The sequence below is a fragment of the Glycine max genome, chromosome 7 (genome assembly GCF_000004515.6).
Source record: "Glycine max cultivar Williams 82 chromosome 7, Glycine_max_v4.0, whole genome shotgun sequence".
In the NCBI taxonomy this organism is placed as follows: domain Eukaryota; kingdom Viridiplantae; phylum Streptophyta; class Magnoliopsida; order Fabales; family Fabaceae; genus Glycine; species Glycine max.
Window position 1 is genome coordinate 13206127 of NC_038243.2, and position 19713 is coordinate 13225839.

Sequence of the window (19713 nt, forward strand, 5' to 3'; positions counted from 1 at the left end):
GGTGTCACAGAATCCGCAACCCTACGATCTCCTGAAAAACCTATTTCTTCTTTTGACCCTTCTCTCACTGCTCAGTTTGTTACCTCTTTCTCTCTCTAAAAAATATTTCTCACTCCTAAAAATTCTGGTTTCTGGTTACCCTCTCAGTCTCTCTTCTCTTCTTCTCCCCCCTCCTCTCTTCTTTTTTTTTTTTTTTCTTTTATTTTTTTCTTAATTTTTTTTCTCTCTCACAAAACAAAACCCTACCCACACTCCCACTCTCTTCAGCCTCTGTTCCCTGAAAATTTGCGTCTGTTTACCATTCTGCCCCCTTTTTCCGCGTCGCAATATTTGGTTTTTTCGGTTATTGAGAGCATTTCGATGGTTTCGCGGATCTGCAAGTTTGGTTCTGTCAGCAAAAATTGAAAGAGAGATTCGGTTTCAGTTTCTCTCTGTTTTTTCTTCTGTTTTCGTTTCTTTGTTTGTGAAAACTGTGTTGTTGTTGTGAAAGGGATTGGGATATATGTCCTTCAATCAATCGAAGTCGGAGAATAACGATGCGGTTTATCGAAAACCCGGGCGATCCTCCAGCTTCAATCAGCAGAGGGGCTCCTACGGCAGGGGTGGCGGGACCGCGCCGACGAGCAATTCACTCTCCTCTAGCCGGAGGTCAGTTAGGGTTTGCCAATTTGTGTCTGTAGTTTTGTTTTTATAACTGAATTTTGAATCCTTGATTGATGTTTTCGGAATAATGTTGACGGTGTGGATTGGGATTTTATTTTGTTTATGGAATTTGGAATTTTGGATGTGTTTTATGGAGTAAAGTGTGGTGGTAATTTGTTGTAATGGATAAAAAGAATCAAGTGTTGGCATTGTGATTGTGATAAAAATGTTTAACAAATTATAATCAATTGTTGTTTGTAGAGTAGTGTTGGGATTGTTTTTTGGAACTTGGATGCGTTTTAGAGTGCGAAGTCTAGTGTTATGATGAAAGAAAGGAATAACTGTTATTGTGATTAAATGTATGACAAATGATAATTAATTATTGTTTTTAGAATAGTGTTGAAGGATGTAGATTGGGATTCTTCTTTTTTTTTTTGGGAAATTGGATGTGTTTTGTAGTGTGTAGTGTTAATGTGTTATAATATGGATAAAAAGAATTAAGTGTTGGCATTGTGATTGTGATAAAATGTAACAAATTATAATCAATTATTGTTTGTAGATTAGTGTTTAAGGGTGTGGAGTGGGAATCTTTTTTTATTTTTATTTTTTGAATTTGGATGCCTTTTAGAGTATGTAGTGTAGTGTTATGATGGATGAAAGGAGTTAAATGTTGACATTGTGACTGTGATAAATATAGCAAATTATAATTAATTATTGTTTGTAGAATAAAGTTGAAAGGTATAGATTGATTTTTTGGTTGGGAATTTGGATGCGTTTGAGTGTAAAGTCTAGTGCTATGATGGATGAAAATAATAAAGTGTTGACATTATTATTGTGATAAAATATGTAACAAATTGGAATTATTTATTGTTTGTAGAATAATGTTGAAGGGTGTAGATTGGGAATTCTTTTTTGTTGATTTTGTGGAATTTGGATGCATTTTATATCGAAAATATGTAACAAATCTTTTTTAAATTAAAGAGTTGTCAAATTCTCGTTTTTGTGACATGTGGCTTGATGATTTGTTATTTGTAAATTATTTTTTCCCACACCATCATGAGTAGTGTTTTTTATTAGAATTTTTTTCTTCCTTATTGTTTTATTGACTCCGTGTGTTGCTTGTTCTAGTTTCAACAAGAAGTCTAATAATGCACAAGGTGGGCAATCTAGGGTAAACCCCCCTGGGCATTCAACAGAGTTCAATAGTGCATCTACTGCCCGAACCATTAACAATGGTACCCATGTACAGCCACAATTACATGGTAAGCTTTAGGAAGAATATTTATTTATTTTTTGAAAAAAAATGTGATTCTTCTCTTCATTGCTTTTTAGTGTCTGGTTATGTTCAGTAGGATTTGTGGAAGATCCTTCCCTCTTTATTATGGAAGAATCTACTGATGTTGAGGTGATCGAATGTTTGGTAAATTATTGTTGTCTTTTTTTATGGAGTTCATTCATTTATGTTGTATGATAGGAGCATCAGATGGGCCAGGTACAAAGTCATCTGAATCATCAGCTGCACATACGAGTGCTGGAATTCTTCCAAAAGCTCCAACTTCTCTACAGCCCCCCTTGATTTCTGATCCAGTCCCTCCCTCAAGCCCTGCCAAGGGTATGTTAGTCCTGTAGGTCTTTGTTGTGTATATTAGATGTGATTGTGATTAGCAACTCTTGTAGCTTGGGTCATAGTAAATAGTCTTCTTAGAAAACAATTTTCCTTATTATTGGCAATTAGTTGTGTGTTGTGAGACTTGAGTAATCTGAATATTTATTTCTGTCCCAGGAGATGCGTCTAAGGCATTCCCTTTTCAATTTGGATCCATTGCTCCTGGCTTTGTTAATGGGATGGCAGTAAGTTTCTTGGATAATAATTGATTAATGTCTGGCACATTACATATTTTGTGGAACTTTAGGGTGAGTAATTGATCATGTTCTTGTTCTTGTATGCAGATTCCTGCTCGTACAAGTTCAGCCCCTCCTAATATAGATGAGCAGAAGCGTGATCAGGTATGCAATTTATTCTTTTTCACCTCTTTTTCCTTTATGTTTGCACTATCATACAGAGAGGTACAGCCACTACCCACCCCTTCCAAGCTAAAGATAATTTTTCTTAGATTCTATTGTAGGAACACAAACTGGTTTAGATTTTAGACATAGAATCTGAGAAAGGAATGCTGTTATGCTTTTTGTATGTCTAATTGATATTGATATTATTAGAGATATTAGTATTCACTAATTGAAGTTGAACTTGTTTTATGTATTTTCATACTAATGAAAGTTTTTGTTTGATTTATAATTCGTTAACTTTCAGGCTCTTCACGACTCTTACAAATCTGTGCCTTCGGTGCCAATTCCTCCTGTTCCAAAGCAGCAACAACCACCTAGGAAGGATGCTGGTGTCACTGAGCAATCTAATGCTGGGGACAGCCGGGAGACTCATAATGGGGGTACTAAGGCAAAAAAGGATCCTCAGGTATCAGCTTTGACACCGGCAAGCCATATGCCAAAGCCCTCTGTTCCTGTAACTGGGATTCCAATGCCAACTCCATATCACCAGTCACAGGCTCCTTTACAGTTTGGCAGTGCTAATCCACAGATTCAATCTCACGGTATGTCAACAGCATCCCTCCAGATGCCTATACCAATGCCTTTACCAATTGGCAATGCTACACAGGTGCAACGACCAGTTTTTGTTCCAGGTCTTCAACCACATCCAATGCATCCTCGGGGAATCATGCATCAAGGCCAAAACATGAGTTTTGCTCCTCAAATGGGTCATCAGTTGCCCCATCAATTAGGCAGCATGGGCATTGGCATCGGTCCTCAATATCCCCAGCAGCAAGGTGGAAAATTTGCTGCTCCTCGAAAAACTACTGTAAAGATAACTCATCCTGAGACACATGAAGAGCTGAGGCTTGATAAAAGGACAGATGCATGTTCAGATGGTGGGTCATCTGGTGCTAGGTCACATCCTAACATACCTTCTCTATCACCTGTTAAATCTTTTCCAGCTTCTCATCCTGTGAACTATTATTCTTCCAGCTCATATAATACCAATTCTCCCTATTATCCATCTAGTTCTATTCCATTAACAAGTAGCCCGATCTCTCCTAATTCTCAGCCACCGATATTTAATTATCCTGTGAACCATGGTCCACAAGGTGCAAATTTCATGAATTCGTCATCACTTGGTTCCCCACCTATTAGTAAAGCTAGCACTCCAACAGGGGTTGCATCTCTGGCCATTAAGCCAAGTGGTACGTCTGCTAATGTGGACTCATCATTGTCCAATTCCAGTATTTCTGATGTTCAAAATACAGAATCCCCTAGTTCAACAGCATCTTGTGATGCTAGCTCCTCTGTGCTGCAAAAAGGGTCTGAAACTTGTTCAGAAATCTCCTTACCACAGTACAAGTTGTCTAGTGATTCTGTCCCAGTTGTGGATAATAATGAAGGCGGGAGGGAATCTCTTAGTAGGTCCAACTCTTTGAAGGATAAGAAACCAGGGAAGAAAGGTCAATTATCACACCATCAGGTATTGAGTGAATTATTATTCAGATACACACACTTGAACATAGTGGATGTACTTTTTAGTATGCATGTGATCTTTGTGTGCTTGAGTATAATGAGTACTTTATGTCTTTTCCCACAGGTTTCTGTACAATCTCCCACAGCGGATAATGTGCCTTTTTGTGCTGTTGACCATGGAATATATGATACCGGAGTTTCCAAACCTGTAGGAACTAAAACAAACCATTCTGCAGAACTTACCACTGAAGATCTTCCAACATCTAATACAATACCTAGTAGCACTTCTACTGCTGTTGAAGTGAAAACCAATGGGTCTGCAGAAGTTGTTGCTTGTGTTTCAGCTGAAGGATCTTGTGCACAAACTGTTGACAGAGTGCACAATAATAATCCTGATAAGATAGATAAATTATTTGAAGGTAAACAACCAAAGAAAGCATTGTGATTAAAGCATTATGATAAAAGTGATGAGCCATCATCTCCTGAAGGATACAGACCAAACATTTACTTTAATGGAACAGAAATTAAACTAACTGAAAAAGATGCTGCAATTGTAAGAACTGAGGTCTTAACCTTGAAAATTATATAACAGGAATACAGGATGAATCTGCAAGTTATAATGCAAAATGTGTAATAGGTGATAATTTAGGCACGTGTACTACTACCACATTGCATTATTCTAGAGATGTCTCTTTTAGCAGAAATGATGGTGTAGTTACTGATGGATTTGTTTCAGGAAAATTTGGCATATCAGATCTGCAGTCTGCTGATCTTCCAGAAACAACATCAAAGCATGTCAAGGATGGGTCAGAGAATACTGGCGATGAGTCAAGTACCAAGGATAGACCAATTATAGAACCAAATAAAGCGAAAACTACATCTAAAGGGAAGAAGAAAAGAAGAGAGATACTTCAGAAAGCAGATGCTGCTGGGTCAACGTCTGATCTTTATAATGCATACAAGGGACCTGAGGAAAAGAAAGAAGCTGTCTTAAGTTCTGAGAGCACAGAAAGTGCTACCACCACCACTTTGAAGCAGTTGCCAAAAGATGCTGCTCAGTCAGATGCTTTAGCAAGTGAAAAATGTAGTCACAGTAAAGCTGAACTCGATGACTGGGAGGATGCTGCTGACATGTCTACCCCCAAACTGGAGGTTCATGATAAATCTCAACAAGTTGGTGATGGAAGTGGAAGTACAGCCAAAAAGTATTCACGTGATTTCCTTCTGAAATTTGCAGATCAGTGCACTGATCTTCCTGAAGGTTTTAAAGTCACCGCAGACATTGAAGCTTTGATGAGTGGCAATATTGGTAGTTCTCATGTTTTTGAGCGTGATTCACATCCTAGTCCTGGAAGAATTGTAGATAGACCCGGTGGGATGTCTCGGATGGATCGCCGTGGGGATGTGGTAATGGAGGATGACAGATGGAGTAGAGTTTCTGGTGCTTTTCGTTCTGGACGTGGTTTGGATGGCATTGGAGGTAATGTGGGATTTCGATCTGGCCAAGGAGGGAATTTTGGTGTCTTAAGGAACTCTCGTGCACAGACACCACCACAATATGTTGGAGGGATCCTTTCTGGGCCAATGCAATCGGTGGGAAATCATGGTGGAAGAAATAACCCTGATGGGGAGAGGTGGCAGCGTTCTGCTAGCTTCCAGCAGAGGGGTTTAATTCCTTCTCCTACCCAAACTCCTTTACAGATGATGCACAAAGCTGAGAATAAGTATGAAGTGGGTAAAGCATCAGATGTGGAAGAGGTAAAGCAGAGGCAGTTGAAGGCTATCTTGAACAAACTAACTCCGCAGAATTTTGATAGACTTTTTGAACAGGTGAAAGCAGTTAATATTGACAATGCAGTCACCCTCACTGGTGTCATCTCACAAATCTTTGAGAAGGCTCTGATGGAACCTACCTTTTGTGAAATGTATGCCAACTTCTGTTTGCATCTGGCTTCTGAGTTGCCTGATTTTAGTGAGGACAATGAAAAGATAACTTTTAAAAGGTTATTATTAAACAAGTGCCAGGAGGAATTTGAGAGGGGTGAAAGAGAAGAAGAAGCAGCAAATAAGGCTGACGAGGGTGAGGTTAAGCAGTCTGCTGAGGAAAGGGAAGAAAGAAGAGTTAAGGCAAGAAGACGCATGTTGGGAAACATCAGATTGATTGGAGAACTATATAAGAAGAAAATGTTGACGGAGAGGATAATGCATGAGTGTATCAAGAAGTTACTGGGTCAGTATCAGGATCCATATGAAGAAGACATTGAAGCTTTGTGCAAGCTAATGAGTACTATTGGGGAGATGATTGATCATCCAAAAGCCAAGGAACATATGGATGCATATTTTGAAAGGATGAAATTATTATCAAACAACATGAATTTATCTTCTAGGGTGAGGTTCATGTTGAAAGATTCCATTGATTTGAGAAAGAATAAATGGCAACAAAGGAGGAAAGTAGAAGGTCCAAAGAAGATTGAGGAGGTACACAGGGATGCCGCTCAGGAGAGGCAGGCCCAAGCTGGTAGGTCAGGTCGTGGTCTTGGCAACAATCAATCAGCTAGACGGAATCCCATGGATTTTGGTCCACGAGGATCTTCTATGCTGTCTTCTCCCAATTCTCAAATGGGTGGACTGCGTGGTCTTCCTACTCAAGTTCGTGGGTATGGTGCTTTTCAGGATGCTCGATTTGAGGAACGACAATCTTATGAGGCTAGGACCTTGGCAGTTCCATTGCCTCAAAGACCCTCAGGAGATGATTCTATAAACTTGGGGCCCCAAGGTGGTCTTGCTAGGGGAATGTCTACGAGAGGATCAACAGCAATTTCCAATTTACCAATATCTGATGTGCTTCCTGTCCATGGAGACTCTCATAGAATGAATACAGGTCTTAATGGTCACAGCAATTTATCAGAGCGCACACCATATAGCTCAAGGGAGGATCATGTTTCAAGATATGGTACTGATAGGTCTTCAGGGCCATCTGCTTATGATCAATCAAGTGCTCCAGAGCATAATGTAAACCATGGCAACAGAGGCTTGAGGAGTGAAGATCGGAATCTTGAACCTCTTGCTCATTTGCAAGGGTCAATAGTCTCTCAGAATGCTTCTTCAGAGAAGATTTGGCCAGAAGAACGACTGAGGGACATGTCCTTGTCAGCAATAAGGGAATACTACAGGTAATGTTTTTCTGTGGTACTTTTATCATCCTGGTTACAGCTTTTGTGACCTTACTGCACACATCATCCTTTAAGTAAAATCATCTGTATATAAGAATTTTTCAATTTTTCTGGTGAATATCATAGTAGCAGTTGGAGTGAGATACTGAATCATCCCATGTTTTTGCTGGATTTAGAAAGGAGATTATGTGAAGCTTCTTCTGCTCCTACGTCAAATTCAGGATTTTTTTTTTTGTGCAACTTTGTCATGATTGAATTTTATATGTTATGCTTGTAGTATTCTATTTTTTTTTATTGGCCAATGTTAATTGTTAGTTTGTAGTATTCTATTAGCCAAGTTAGATTCACAATGTATGCTGATGTGTTTTATTTTTTCCCCTTTTTTTGAATTTATACTGATGAATTTGTTTTCCTGTTTTCTTGTCATTTAATCATCTGAGTGAAATATATGCAATTTTCAGTGCTAGAGATGAGAACGAACTTGCTTTATGTGTCAAAGATTTGAACTCTCCGAGCTTCCATCCTTCCATGGTTTCTCTATGGGTCACGGATTCATTTGAGAGAAAGGACGCAGAAAGAGATCTTTTGGCCAAACTACTTGTCAACCTTGTGAAATCTCAGCATGGCACTTTGAATCAAGACCAGCTCATCAAAGGGTAAGATTTATTTAACCATATAGTGACTAGCAGAGAGAATTCATTTATTGTGAAGACAAAGGTCATATTATTCATTCCTTTGTATGTTGGATAGGTTTGAATCTGTTCTCAGTACATTGGAGGATGCTGTTAATGATGCCCCCAGAGCAGCAGAGTTTCTTGGCCGAATTTTTGCGATAGCCATAACAGAGAGTGTAGTTACTTTGAAGGACATTGGGCAGTTAATACATGATGGTGGAGAGGAGCCAGGTAGTCTCTTAGAAGTTGGACTTGCAGCTGATGTTCTGGGAAGCACGTTGGAGGTAATTCAAAGCGAGAAGGGGGATGCGGTTCTAAACAAGATCTGTTCAGGCTCTAACTTGAGGTTGGAAACTTTCCGGCCACCTAATGCTAAAACATCAAGGAAGTTGGAAAAATTTATTTAGATGGTAGTGACGCTCATTGTATTTTTTATTTTTTTTTGTAGAGGGTAAAAATTAGTTGGCTCGTGCTTTTTTGGGGGTAGTACTCAATTTTGCAGAGAATGGTTTTCTCTGTGAGATGGGTCGGTAGAGTTTTATCTATGGGATTTTCTTTGTTTTAAATTATTTTTCGGACATCAGAAATTTTAGGCGTTTTTGCTATGCCTGCTTGATGACCTTTACATATTTCTTTGTAGATATAAAAGGTTCAATGAGCGTCAAGAATATTATTTTCATATCGTCTTTGGTTGTTTTTCATTAATGTTCAAAAAATGAAAAGCAATAGAGAAAATAAGAGAAAGTAGTTTTATGTTAATATAAAATATTTTGTACCGTGATAATTAAAACTCGGTATAATTTTTACTTGGTAATAGGTTTTGTGGGGCGAAAGAAAGCAAAATTGCCAATTAAGTTATGATCGAAGTCTCTTTTATGCGATCAGCTTTTAGTAGTTATCCTAACTGTCAACATCACAAAATTGCACTATTAATTCAATTTTGGAATCATGGAATGCTCCAAATATAATTTTTAATTTAAATATTATTTTTAAAAATAAATCCCTGTTATGAAAGGAAGGTTTCACTTGGACTTTTGTCCCCTTGATTAAATGAAACGTAGAAGGTATGCTTATTGTTTATTATTAAAAGCCAATCTAGAATGATTTATTGCCAAAATAATTTAGTCTAAAATTGGTATATATATATATAGAATGGACCAAGTTATTTTTTATTTTTATTATTTATTTTCTTAAAATTTAATGGTTATAATAATTAGTTAATAATAAATACAAGTATTTGCCTAAGAGCAAAGTTATCAAACATAAAATAAAGTATCCAAGCTTGACCGGCAGAAAAGGATTTTTTGTTCTTATGATTTGATTGATCTAGTAGAAATTAGTCTCGATATAAAATATGTAATCTTCCCACAATTGTAGAAAATATTAATGCTTCAATAACTCATTTTTTACTGTTGCAATGTATTTTGAATACAAAATATATCATTTTTATTCCACCACAAAGTGTTGAAAACACTACATTATATCTATCAGGCACCTCCCACATGCTGCACGGCTACAACACCATTTTCAACAATTTTATTTCATCTTGTTTTTTTTTTTTTTACTGTATTTTCTATGTTTGTGTGTTTTAATTTTTAAAGAATTTGAATTTATATTTCTGGACATGTGTGAGACTCGTACCACTGTCCGCAAACATTTTTGTTTATCTGCTTCCTTCTTTTTGTTACATCCTAAATTCGGCTCAAATCCTGAAATGGCTCAAAAATTAGGTATTGACTCACAACAGATACATGTTAAAGTCATGAATAACTTCTGCACAAAAACAAATAGACAGAAAAATCAGTGTTGACCATGAAGGATGTTATACTTAACAATAAATTAATTCCTAGAATAATATTATATATCACATCGTCTTTTGAAAACAAAACAATGATATGAATATAAAACAAGCCTGTTGAATTATTACACGGAAAAATAGTTAGCAAAGAGCTGACGATGCATATAAATGACAAGAATATTCAACATGATAATTTTTAAATTAACTTGGTAATGTTAGTCTTTCATAATTGTTATAAGAATAGAGAATATTCAACTGATTTTTAAATTAACTTGGTAATGTTAGTCTTTCACAATTGTTATAAGAATAGCGAATATTCAACATGATTTTTAAATTAACTTAGTAATGTTAGTATTTCATAATGAGCTAATCATATATAAATACTACATTGTTTTAGCAAAGTCATCAATGAAGGAAGGAAAGACAAGGGCAAAATCATGAAGATGTTTAAATTGGAAAGGTGCTTTTTGGTGATCCTTGTTTTATTCTCACTCATTTTGTGTAAATGGTAAGCACTTTGTGCTGGTCCATGGAGGCCTTCATGGTGCATGGTGTTGGTATAAGGTGGTTAATCAATTGAAATCAGCTGGTCACAATGTCACAACTCTAGACTTGGCTGCTGCTGGTATCAATCCGAAGCAGGTGCAAGGGGTTAATTCATTTTCAGAATACAATGAGCCTTTGATCACATTCTTGGCCTCTCTTCTTCCAGAGGAAAAGGTGATTCTTGTTGGTCACAGTCTTGGTGGGGTATCAGTATCTATTTGCCATGGAAAAATAACCTGAAAAAATCACTGTTGCAGTTTTCGTCACTGCAACCGTTGTCTCTCAAAACCTCACCTTCCTAGGTTATCTTCAAGAGGTACAATTCTGACTAGTCTCATTTACAACCAATTATCTAAAGCCCCTTTTGGGTGGTTGCTTGTTTTTAGTTTTGAAATTTTGTAAAATCAAAACCAATTTTAGCGTTGAGTTGTTTTTTTTTTTTTTTTATGATTTTAAAACCCTGTTGCAAAATAGAAAAAAGAAATTTCCCAAAACTAATTCCAAATTATTGATTTTTCGTCATCCTCTCAGCTCCACCCACAACCACCATCAACAAGCATCCATAGTATCACAATCCCTCTGGCACAAACTATGAATTAGATCCAACTATTATCCTTTCTTCATCTAATTTTTCATGTGCCCTTAAGATCCAGAAACGTGTGGTCCTCAAGATCGAATCTTGTTAAGGATAGACAATGAAATAGAGGAGAGACAATAAGAGAAAGAGAGAAGAAGAGACATTGTGATATAGTACTAGGATTTTGGATCAACTCGAAGAACTAGAAATGTAGAAAAGAATCCCAAACAAGAGATTATGATATTATTGATATAGAATGAAGAATGCATAGGGTTACAAGGATATTGGAAATTTTCCAAACGTAAAAATGAGCCTTCACAACAACTTGCTATATAGCAAGTTATTACTAACTACCTCCTAACAACTTCCCAACTGGAAAACCTAACAGAATTAACTATCTAATGACACGTGGCACTGCTAACTAACTCCCTCAGCCTCCTATTATCATCTAATATGCAATCTAATTACAAATTATAGTAATGATCCTGCATCAATTCCTCTTTCTCAAGCAAATCCTTGACCTCAAGGATTGAATTCTGGAAACTTTTTCTTTAGATCATAGTAAAATTCCCATGTGGCATCCTCTGGAAACTGATGTTTCCACTTGATGAGCACCTTTGTCACCGCCTTGTTGCCTCTTTTTACCGTCATCCTATTGAGTATAACCTCAGGCTCCTTGTGACTGGTTTCTTTATCAGTACTTGGGCAATTAACAAATGTTGATGCCTCCCCTATAAACTTCTTGAGTTGGGAGATATGGAACACATTGTGGATCAAAGAATTAGGCAGAAGTTGAACCTTGTAAGCCACTACACCAATATGATCCAGAACAGGATAAGGACCATAGTATTTAGGGGCCAATTTAGCATTGCTTCTGAAAGCTACAGAGACCTCTCTATAGGGATGTAGCTTTACATAAACCAAAACTCCAATCTACAACTTTCGGTTAGATCTATGCTTATTTGCTAGTTGTTTCATCCTATCCTGAGCCCTTCTCATGTGAAACTTCACCAATTTAAGCATTTCCTCCCTCTTCTGCAAACTTCTATCAACCAATTCAACCTTAGATTCACTCAGGTAGGCAGGTGGGGCTTGTCCATACACTATTTCATAGGGGTTGGCTTTAATTGAACTGTGGTAGGTTGTGTTGTACCACCATTTAGCTAAGGGAAGCCACTTAGACCATTGTTTAGGATTGTCAGAACACATACATCTCAAGTAAGTTTCCAAGCACCTATTAACCACTTTACTCTGCCTATCTGTTTATGGGTGATAGGCAGTAGACAACTGGAATTGCACGCCTTGGTAAGCCATAAACTCTTGCCAAAACCAACTAACAAAGATAGGATCCCTGTCACTTGTAATAGAGTCAGGAAACCCATGCAGTTTAAAGACATTGTCCATGAAACATTGAACTACATCAGCAGCAGAATAAGGATGATGGAGAGCCATGAAGTGTGCAGCCTTACTGAGTCTATCCACCACCACAAAAATAACTTGTTTGCCCCATGAGTCAGGAAGTCCTTCAATGAAATCCATTGTAATGTGCTGCCATACATGCTCAGGTATAGGTAAAGGTTGCAGCAGTCCAGGATATGCAGCAGAGTCATATTTGCACCTTTGACAAGTACTACACCGATGAATGAACAACTTAACATCCTTGGATATTCCTTTCCAAAAGACAACTGCCTTGACCCTTTGCAAGGTTGCATCTCTACCAGAGTGGCCTCCACAAGCTAAAGAATGTAACCACTTCAGAATATCTTTTGTAACACCCTATACCCTCACAAATAACGAATAAAAGGAAATAAAATCATGCGGATTTTTTTTTTGTTCGAATAAAAACAAAGTTATCCCGGCTCAAAACAAGGCTGTCCATGCTGAATTAAAAAAATTAAAATAGAAAATGTAACACAATCATATCATTCACGGAAATTATAACATGCGAAGCACAATCCTATGCCCCAATGTCACACTTATCAGAGCATGTCCCTATCACAGACTAAGTCTCTCCATCTCTAGCGTGGAACTCATCATGTTATGGTTCACCTGAACAAAATGACAATCATCCCAAACACAAACACACACTGGGAATGAGTTATCACATTCATATATACTAAAACATTAGAGCATGTAAAATATATAATACTTAAAGCTGAATTTGTATAAATAACATCACTTCATAAAATCACACACATTATTCACATCCATTCAAGTTCACACACTCCAGAAAATAATATCAAACCACAATTGTTAACTCAATGGAAGTCAGACACAAGCGTTATGCAACAATTATACTAAGACTCAAGCCTATATGTAATGTGGTATCATATCAGTGAAAAATCACACTGGGGCGCCTGGGAGTACATAACAAGACACACCACACAATGGGTAGATCACTCTCACTAAGTAAAATCATAGAGAGACCAGTCAGGGTCACGCTGTTTTGCGAGAATGCTCCAACCATGTGGGATTGGCACAAACTTAAAGGAGCACTCAAACTGGGTGACCCCCAAGGCCTACACTCTAAAGAGTTCGTCAGGGCCTCTCCCTCCTGATTCAGGTCCAACCCCTAAATAATTTTTTTTGCACGCAGACAATGTTCATGAATTATACAATACCAACAACCTCACACTTATATTTCAAACATGTTTAACAAGTTGCGCTACAGTTCAACCCTTCAGGATCCTAACTAGGAATCCTACAATTTTCCTTTAACACTACGCATACAAATTTTCTCGAGGTAAACACTGGTCGTGTTACTGTATAACTCATAACTCACAAGACAAGTAATATCACAACAAATATTAATCATACTCTCATTCACAACCATATCTCATGTCTACAATTTAACTAATTACAAAATATACTTAACAATTAGATAACAATGTATAATAAAAATAACATAACACCTCTAACTTCAAGACTTATAAACAAATATATATAACATATTAATGCACAATTATATGTAATTCTATATATATCTATATTGTTTTATATGAAAAACATGTATACCCATATTCTAAACATATTTCAACTAATTCGCCAACATAAAAAAAATGCCTAATTACAATGTGAACAGAGCTTTAGTTAATTTCTTCAAATGATTTTAGTCAATTCAATTATCCAATAATTGTTACACATGTGAATTTCATGATGAGAAATTAGCTACGCAAAACAAAATATGAAGTTTCTGAAATAAGAGTGTCAATATCTATACATGTATACACTACGGTGTAAAAAAATATTTAAAAAAGCAAAAATAAAGAAGATTGAAAGGCCAACATATTTGGTATAAACAAAATAACTACCACACAATTTTTATGCTAATTATAAAGAATTCTAATTCCTAAGGTACACACCTAACACAGAAACACGTCAATTCTACAACAAATTCGCATCAGAACACCAATTGGTTCATCAAACACACTCAATCCATGATTAAACATGAAAACATAATTAAACTTCATAAACACCCCAAAATAACCCAAAAATTGATCCTCTAGGGATCACTACACATGTTCATTCTAATCCCCAAGCGTGAGTAACTCATCCTTTACCTCGATGTAGTCGCTCAAATGTTCTCCGTTAACAATTGTGGCGTCTTTGGTGCTCTCTAGAGCTCCTCCTCCGGTTGCTCTGTTAGAGTTCTTGTGCGTCAGAAGAAGAAGAAGAAAGGAACAAAATGTGTTTTCTAAAAGCTGCTCTAGGTTAACATTAGAAATTATGACCTATTTACTTTTACTTATTTATTTATTTATTTATTTATTAAAAGTTACGGCTGTTACATCTTTCCTTAATTCCAAATCTTTACCAATTACTAACCTTCCTTTCCTCCTCAATTCCCCCCTTACTCAGGAAAAGTGTTTATGGGAGTTTGAATCACTTTGCAACTCAAAATTTAGCTTTTGAACATCTAGATCAGACTGCCAAGAAGCTTTAATTCTGGTGAGGATATCTGATTCAAGTTGAACCACAAAAACAACATTACACTCAACTAAACTTCCTCGAGACAATGCATCAACCACCAAATTTTCTTGACCCTACTTGTATTCTATGAAAAAGCAAATTCCATGAGTTTTACTAACCATTTCTGCTGGAATGTTGTAGCTAACCTCTGATCCAAAATATACTTAAGGCTCCTATGATTGGTTCTGATTACTAACTTCTTAGGTAACAAATAATGTCTCCACTTCTGCACTACAAAGACAACAACTAGAAACTCCTTCTCATAAGTGGATAAGGACTGTTGCTGCACATTCAAGCTCTTGTTGATGAAGGCTGTGGGATGATTGTCCTGCATCAAGACAGCTCCAATACCCATACCTGAGGCATCTGCTTCTACTAAAATTTCCTTATCAAAATTAGGTAAAGCAAGGACAGGTGTTGAGACTAATAGATCCTTCAATTTCTGGAAAGCTAACTTAGTTAGCTTCTTGAGTCTAGTAGAAGTTATCCTTCTTAAGCATGTCATTAAGGGGCTTTGCCACACTTCCATATCGAAACACAAACCTTTTATTGTACCCTGCAAGCCCAAGAAATCCCCTCAACTGCTTTAAGGATTGGGGCAGAGGCCACTGTTTAACTGCTTCAACTTTGGCTGGATCAGTTGCAACACCCTCACCTGAAATGAAATGATCCAGATATTCCACTCTAGCTACAAGAAAGTAGCATTTAGACCTCTTTGCAAACAATGAATTAGACCTCATTATAGAAAAGACAGTATGTAAGTGAGACACATGGTCTTCTAATGACTTACTATAGATGAGAATATCATAAAAAATACTAGCAGAAACTTCCTCAAATATTCTTGAAACACAACATTCATAAGACCTTGAAATGTACTTGGTTCATTTGTTAAACCAAAGGGCATAACCAGGTATTCAAAGTGACCTGCATGAGTCTTAAATGCTATTTTGTGCACATCATTTTCATCCATTCTCACCTAATTGTAGCCAGATCTTAGGTCTACCTTAGAGAACCACTTGGAACCATACAACTCATCTAAAAGATGATCCACAAGAGGGATTGGGAATCTATTCTTCACTGTAGCCTTATTCAACTCCTTATAATCCACACAAAGCCTCCAACTACAATCTCTTTTTCCCACCAATACAACTGGGCTAGAATAAGGACTGCTACTGTTTTGTATTATGCCTGAGTGCAGATACTCCTTGACTAGACCATCAATGATGTCTTTCTGGTGTTTAGCATATCTATATGGCCTTTTATTTACAGGAACAACGCCTGGGACTAGAGGAATCTTGTGATCATGGGCATGCCTAACAGGAGGTAGATTGGTAGGTTCCAGGAAAATATCATCAAAACTGCATAGCAATTCTGCAACACTAGTAGGCATGGCAGATGTAGGTGCATGAGTAGTAAGTGAATTCAACAATAAGTCTTCTTCTCCCTCACACAACTGCGGCATAGAAATGCACACACTAGAAGAAAGTGCCTTGTGCAATTGCTGCTTCTTCACTGTTTTCAGCTTAGCATTAGAAGCCCCTCTCAGCACATGTCTCCTTTCTTGCGTAACAAACTCCATAGTCAGCTTATCAAAGTTCCAAGTAATGTCACCCAAAGTTACCAACCACTCCACCCCAAGCACCAAATCACAACAGCCTAGGGGCAACGACATTATATCAAATGAGAAACTGGTATTCTGAATCACCCATGTAAAACTCTTAACCACATTTAAAATCTGTACCTTATTTCCATCAACCACAACTACATTTAAAGAGGGAATCACCTCAATTCTACATCCTAATTTCTTGGCCACATGTGCATCTAAGAAGTTATGTGTACTACCACTGTCAATGAGGATATGAAGGGTTTTTTTTCCTGTAATAACCTGTGACTCACATTGTTCTGAAACTAGTAGTTCCAGTTAGAGCATTTGCTGATATTAGTGGATCACTAGCTGAAGAGACAACCAACTCCTCTCTCACAACATCTTCCCCTTCTGAATCTGAATTATCATCAACCTCCATAACATGTATCTGTAATTTCTTGTGTGTCAAACTGTGCTCTGGTGTAAAGGGCTCATCACAGAAATAGCACAACCCCTCCGCTCTTCTTTCACTCATATAGGTAGATGTAAGATTTCTTGTAGTTTGTGTTTTGGGCTTAGATGTTTCAGCAGGGTTAGGGGGTGTAGGCAACAAGGGTGGTTTTGAGAAGTGACTGATCTTGGCTGATTTAGAAAATAGTTTTTGTTGGGGGTTAGTAGTAATAGTAGATTCATACATTTTGTTGGACATTTTAGTGTAATTGATCTCTTTATTATGTTAAAATAAGAGTGCACGCTTGTTTTAATGTAATAACGAGATATTTGTTTTAATGTAGTTAAATTTATGTGTTGTTGATATTTTTTTAGTTACATCTTGGGAATATCCGTGCGAATAAGTCAAGTGCATCTAAATGGCTTGATCAATTACCCAAACAAATGGGTATAATGCTTCGATGAGGGGAAACATTGGAGACACATGGCTATCAATTTGTCTGAGTCTGTTAATTCCATGTTAAAAAACACAAGACATTTGTCGGTGTCATCTTTGGTTAAGGAGACGTATTTCAAGACCACACAACTCTTTGCTATTAGAGGTTGTCAAACTCAGGCAATGATCAACTCCGCCTCACAGTCTTCTGAAATTGTCTCTAATGCAATGAATAACGGTCAACAAGAATCTAATACACACATTGTAAATGAATTCGACAGACACAATCACACTTTTATTATAATAGAGACTCAATTTTCACTTCAAACACCTAGACCACCTGGAAGGTTTAGAGTAATGTTACAATCTCAAGAGTGTGATTGTGGTGAATATCAGGTTAAACACTTAGCGTGTTCTCACGTCATGACTACCTGTAAATCTATCAATCTTGATCCCATGAACTATGTGTCAATGTTATTCACTCTACAACACATTTTGCACGTCTACGAGAACTCTTTTAGTTTAGTGTCACACGAATCAATGTGGCAAGAATATGAAGGAGATCAGTGGGGTCTTGATCCAAGGAGAAAGAGGACTACAAAGGGTCGTCTCGTTTCAACTTGCATTCCTACTGAGATGGGCGAAGAAGAGAATGAACGGGAAAATATAAAAAAATGCAGAATTTGCTGACAACATGGTCATAACAGAAACAATTGTTCTAACATATTGTCATCTTAAGTTTTTCCTTAGCCAAGTGTAATTGTTTAAGTATTTTATTGATAATGCAATATAATGTTCTTTTATAAATAAATTGTTAAACAAAAAGTCTTATCATTTTTAATTAAATCTAATTACATCAACAAACTAATTATATTTAGAAATATAATTTTATCAAAAATAATTATATTAGAAAATTTAGATTTTAAATAAAAATATTCACCTAAAAAATATGTTAAGTAAATTAAATAATAAAACAAAAATAATTATATTTAATAATATCATTTTCTTTAAAAAAATTATAAAATTTAATTTAATAAATAAGTAATTTTAAAACCAAATAAAAAATTATATGATACAATATTTATATTTATAATATTTTAAATTTAAAAAAAAAACAAAAAGGAGAGAAAGAGTGTATTCATATTCATTTGAATTTACAGCTTTGCGACTTCTTTGGCCACGTTCATTTACAAAGTAGTGTGAATCAAAACATCCAAAATAGTGTAGATTGGAAATTAAATTGCAAAGTGATGTATATTGAAGAAAAAAAAACAGAAGAAAAAGTATATTCAGAGAAAAAAAAAAACAAGGAAGATGAGCTAAATATGGGTCCAATTGCATTTGTAGGTTTTGACTTTTTTGTTGGAAAAGAAAGAGAAGAGTGTCTTTTTTTATACAATAATAAAAAAAATACTTCTATTTATATTACATTTCATTCTTTATTTAGGATTATGTAATTTTACGTAAATTCTTTCTTTCTTTTTTTTCCTTTAACCTTTTACACAACTAAACAAATGAAAAAGGGAAAAAAATATTGGTTTTCCTTTCATTTTGTCTTTTACCTGATAACCTAAAAATAATTATTTTTCACTCTAATCCTTTTCTTCCCTTTTACTTTCTTTACTAAACCAAAAATATATGTATTGTCCATTGTCTTTGATCCAGAATCATTTGTGCAATTGGAAAATTAATGAATGAAATATGATAATTAATTATTTTGTTTTTATTGTCACATGGACTTGATTTAGTTTTGATAAATTTTATCCTTTGTATGTGCAATGTAATGCTCCCCAGGGTTTAAAAATGTTATTTGCTTATTACTGAAGTCAAATCCTATTACATATATTTTGCAGGATTTTACACTTGCTTTATCTCTGGTGAGACCTTTGCCTCTTTTTATAAGCGATGCTAAATTATTGAGAAAACAAACTGCATTGACCAAGTACAAGAATGGAAGGGTATCTAAAGTCTTCATCATTGCTGAAAAAGATAATATACAAACAGAGGACTTTCAAAGGTGGATAATTGAAGGCACTGGTCCATATGCTGATGTAAAAGTGATAAAGGATTCAGATCATATGGTCATGTTTTCCAGACCAAAAAAGCTTAGCTTTGAACTATTAAAGATTGCTTATGAATATTAATCTTTAAATGTTTATGTAATGTGCTTCATTAAAAAAAAAACAAATTTATGGACCATGTATCATAAAAATAAGTACCCAATAACTTGTAGTCATTATTTTATATTACTATATATATATATATATATATATATATATATATATATATATATATATATATATATATATATATATAAGTTTAACTTTGATTTTCG

At 36.0% G+C, this 19713-nt stretch overlaps 1 protein-coding gene and 1 long non-coding RNA gene across 3 annotated transcripts; both read left to right on the plus strand.

The window, feature by feature from the left end:
* The first annotated feature begins 12 nt into the window (after positions 1 to 12).
* On the plus strand, positions 13 to 8696 carry LOC100798562 (eukaryotic translation initiation factor 4G). Of its 2 annotated transcripts, none has more exons than XM_014777942.2 (10): positions 13 to 648; positions 1771 to 1904; positions 2126 to 2254; positions 2426 to 2493; positions 2593 to 2649; positions 2954 to 4177; positions 4295 to 4589; positions 4907 to 7343; positions 7805 to 7999; positions 8094 to 8696. In XM_014777942.2, exons 1-10 carry the CDS (start codon positions 503 to 505, stop codon positions 8422 to 8424), a joined length of 5016 nt encoding a protein of 1671 aa, XP_014633428.1. In that variant the 5' UTR covers positions 13 to 502; the 3' UTR covers positions 8425 to 8696. The 2 variants fall into 2 exon arrangements, with proteins under 2 accessions (XP_014633428.1, XP_006583517.1); XM_006583454.3 differs by having other exon boundaries at positions 14 to 648; positions 2117 to 2254.
* A 1478-nt stretch (positions 8697 to 10174) lies between these two features.
* On the plus strand, positions 10175 to 19584 carry LOC121175124 (uncharacterized). The gene is made up of 2 exons (XR_005892215.1): positions 10175 to 10677; positions 19232 to 19584. It is a non-coding gene; the product is annotated as an uncharacterized lncRNA (long non-coding RNA).
* Positions 19585 to 19713: the final 129 nt, after the last annotated feature.

Coding starts and splice junctions, on each gene's coding strand:
- LOC100798562 (XM_006583454.3), top strand. CDS start 503: ATGTCCTTCAATCAATCGAAGTCGGAGAATAACGATGCGGTTTATCGA. Junction 2,255..2,425: donor TCCCTCAAGCCCTGCCAAGG/GTATGTTAGTCC, acceptor TTTCTGTCCCAG/GAGATGCGTCTAAGGCATTC. Junction 2,494..2,592: donor GCTTTGTTAATGGGATGGCA/GTAAGTTTCTTG, acceptor TCTTGTATGCAG/ATTCCTGCTCGTACAAGTTC.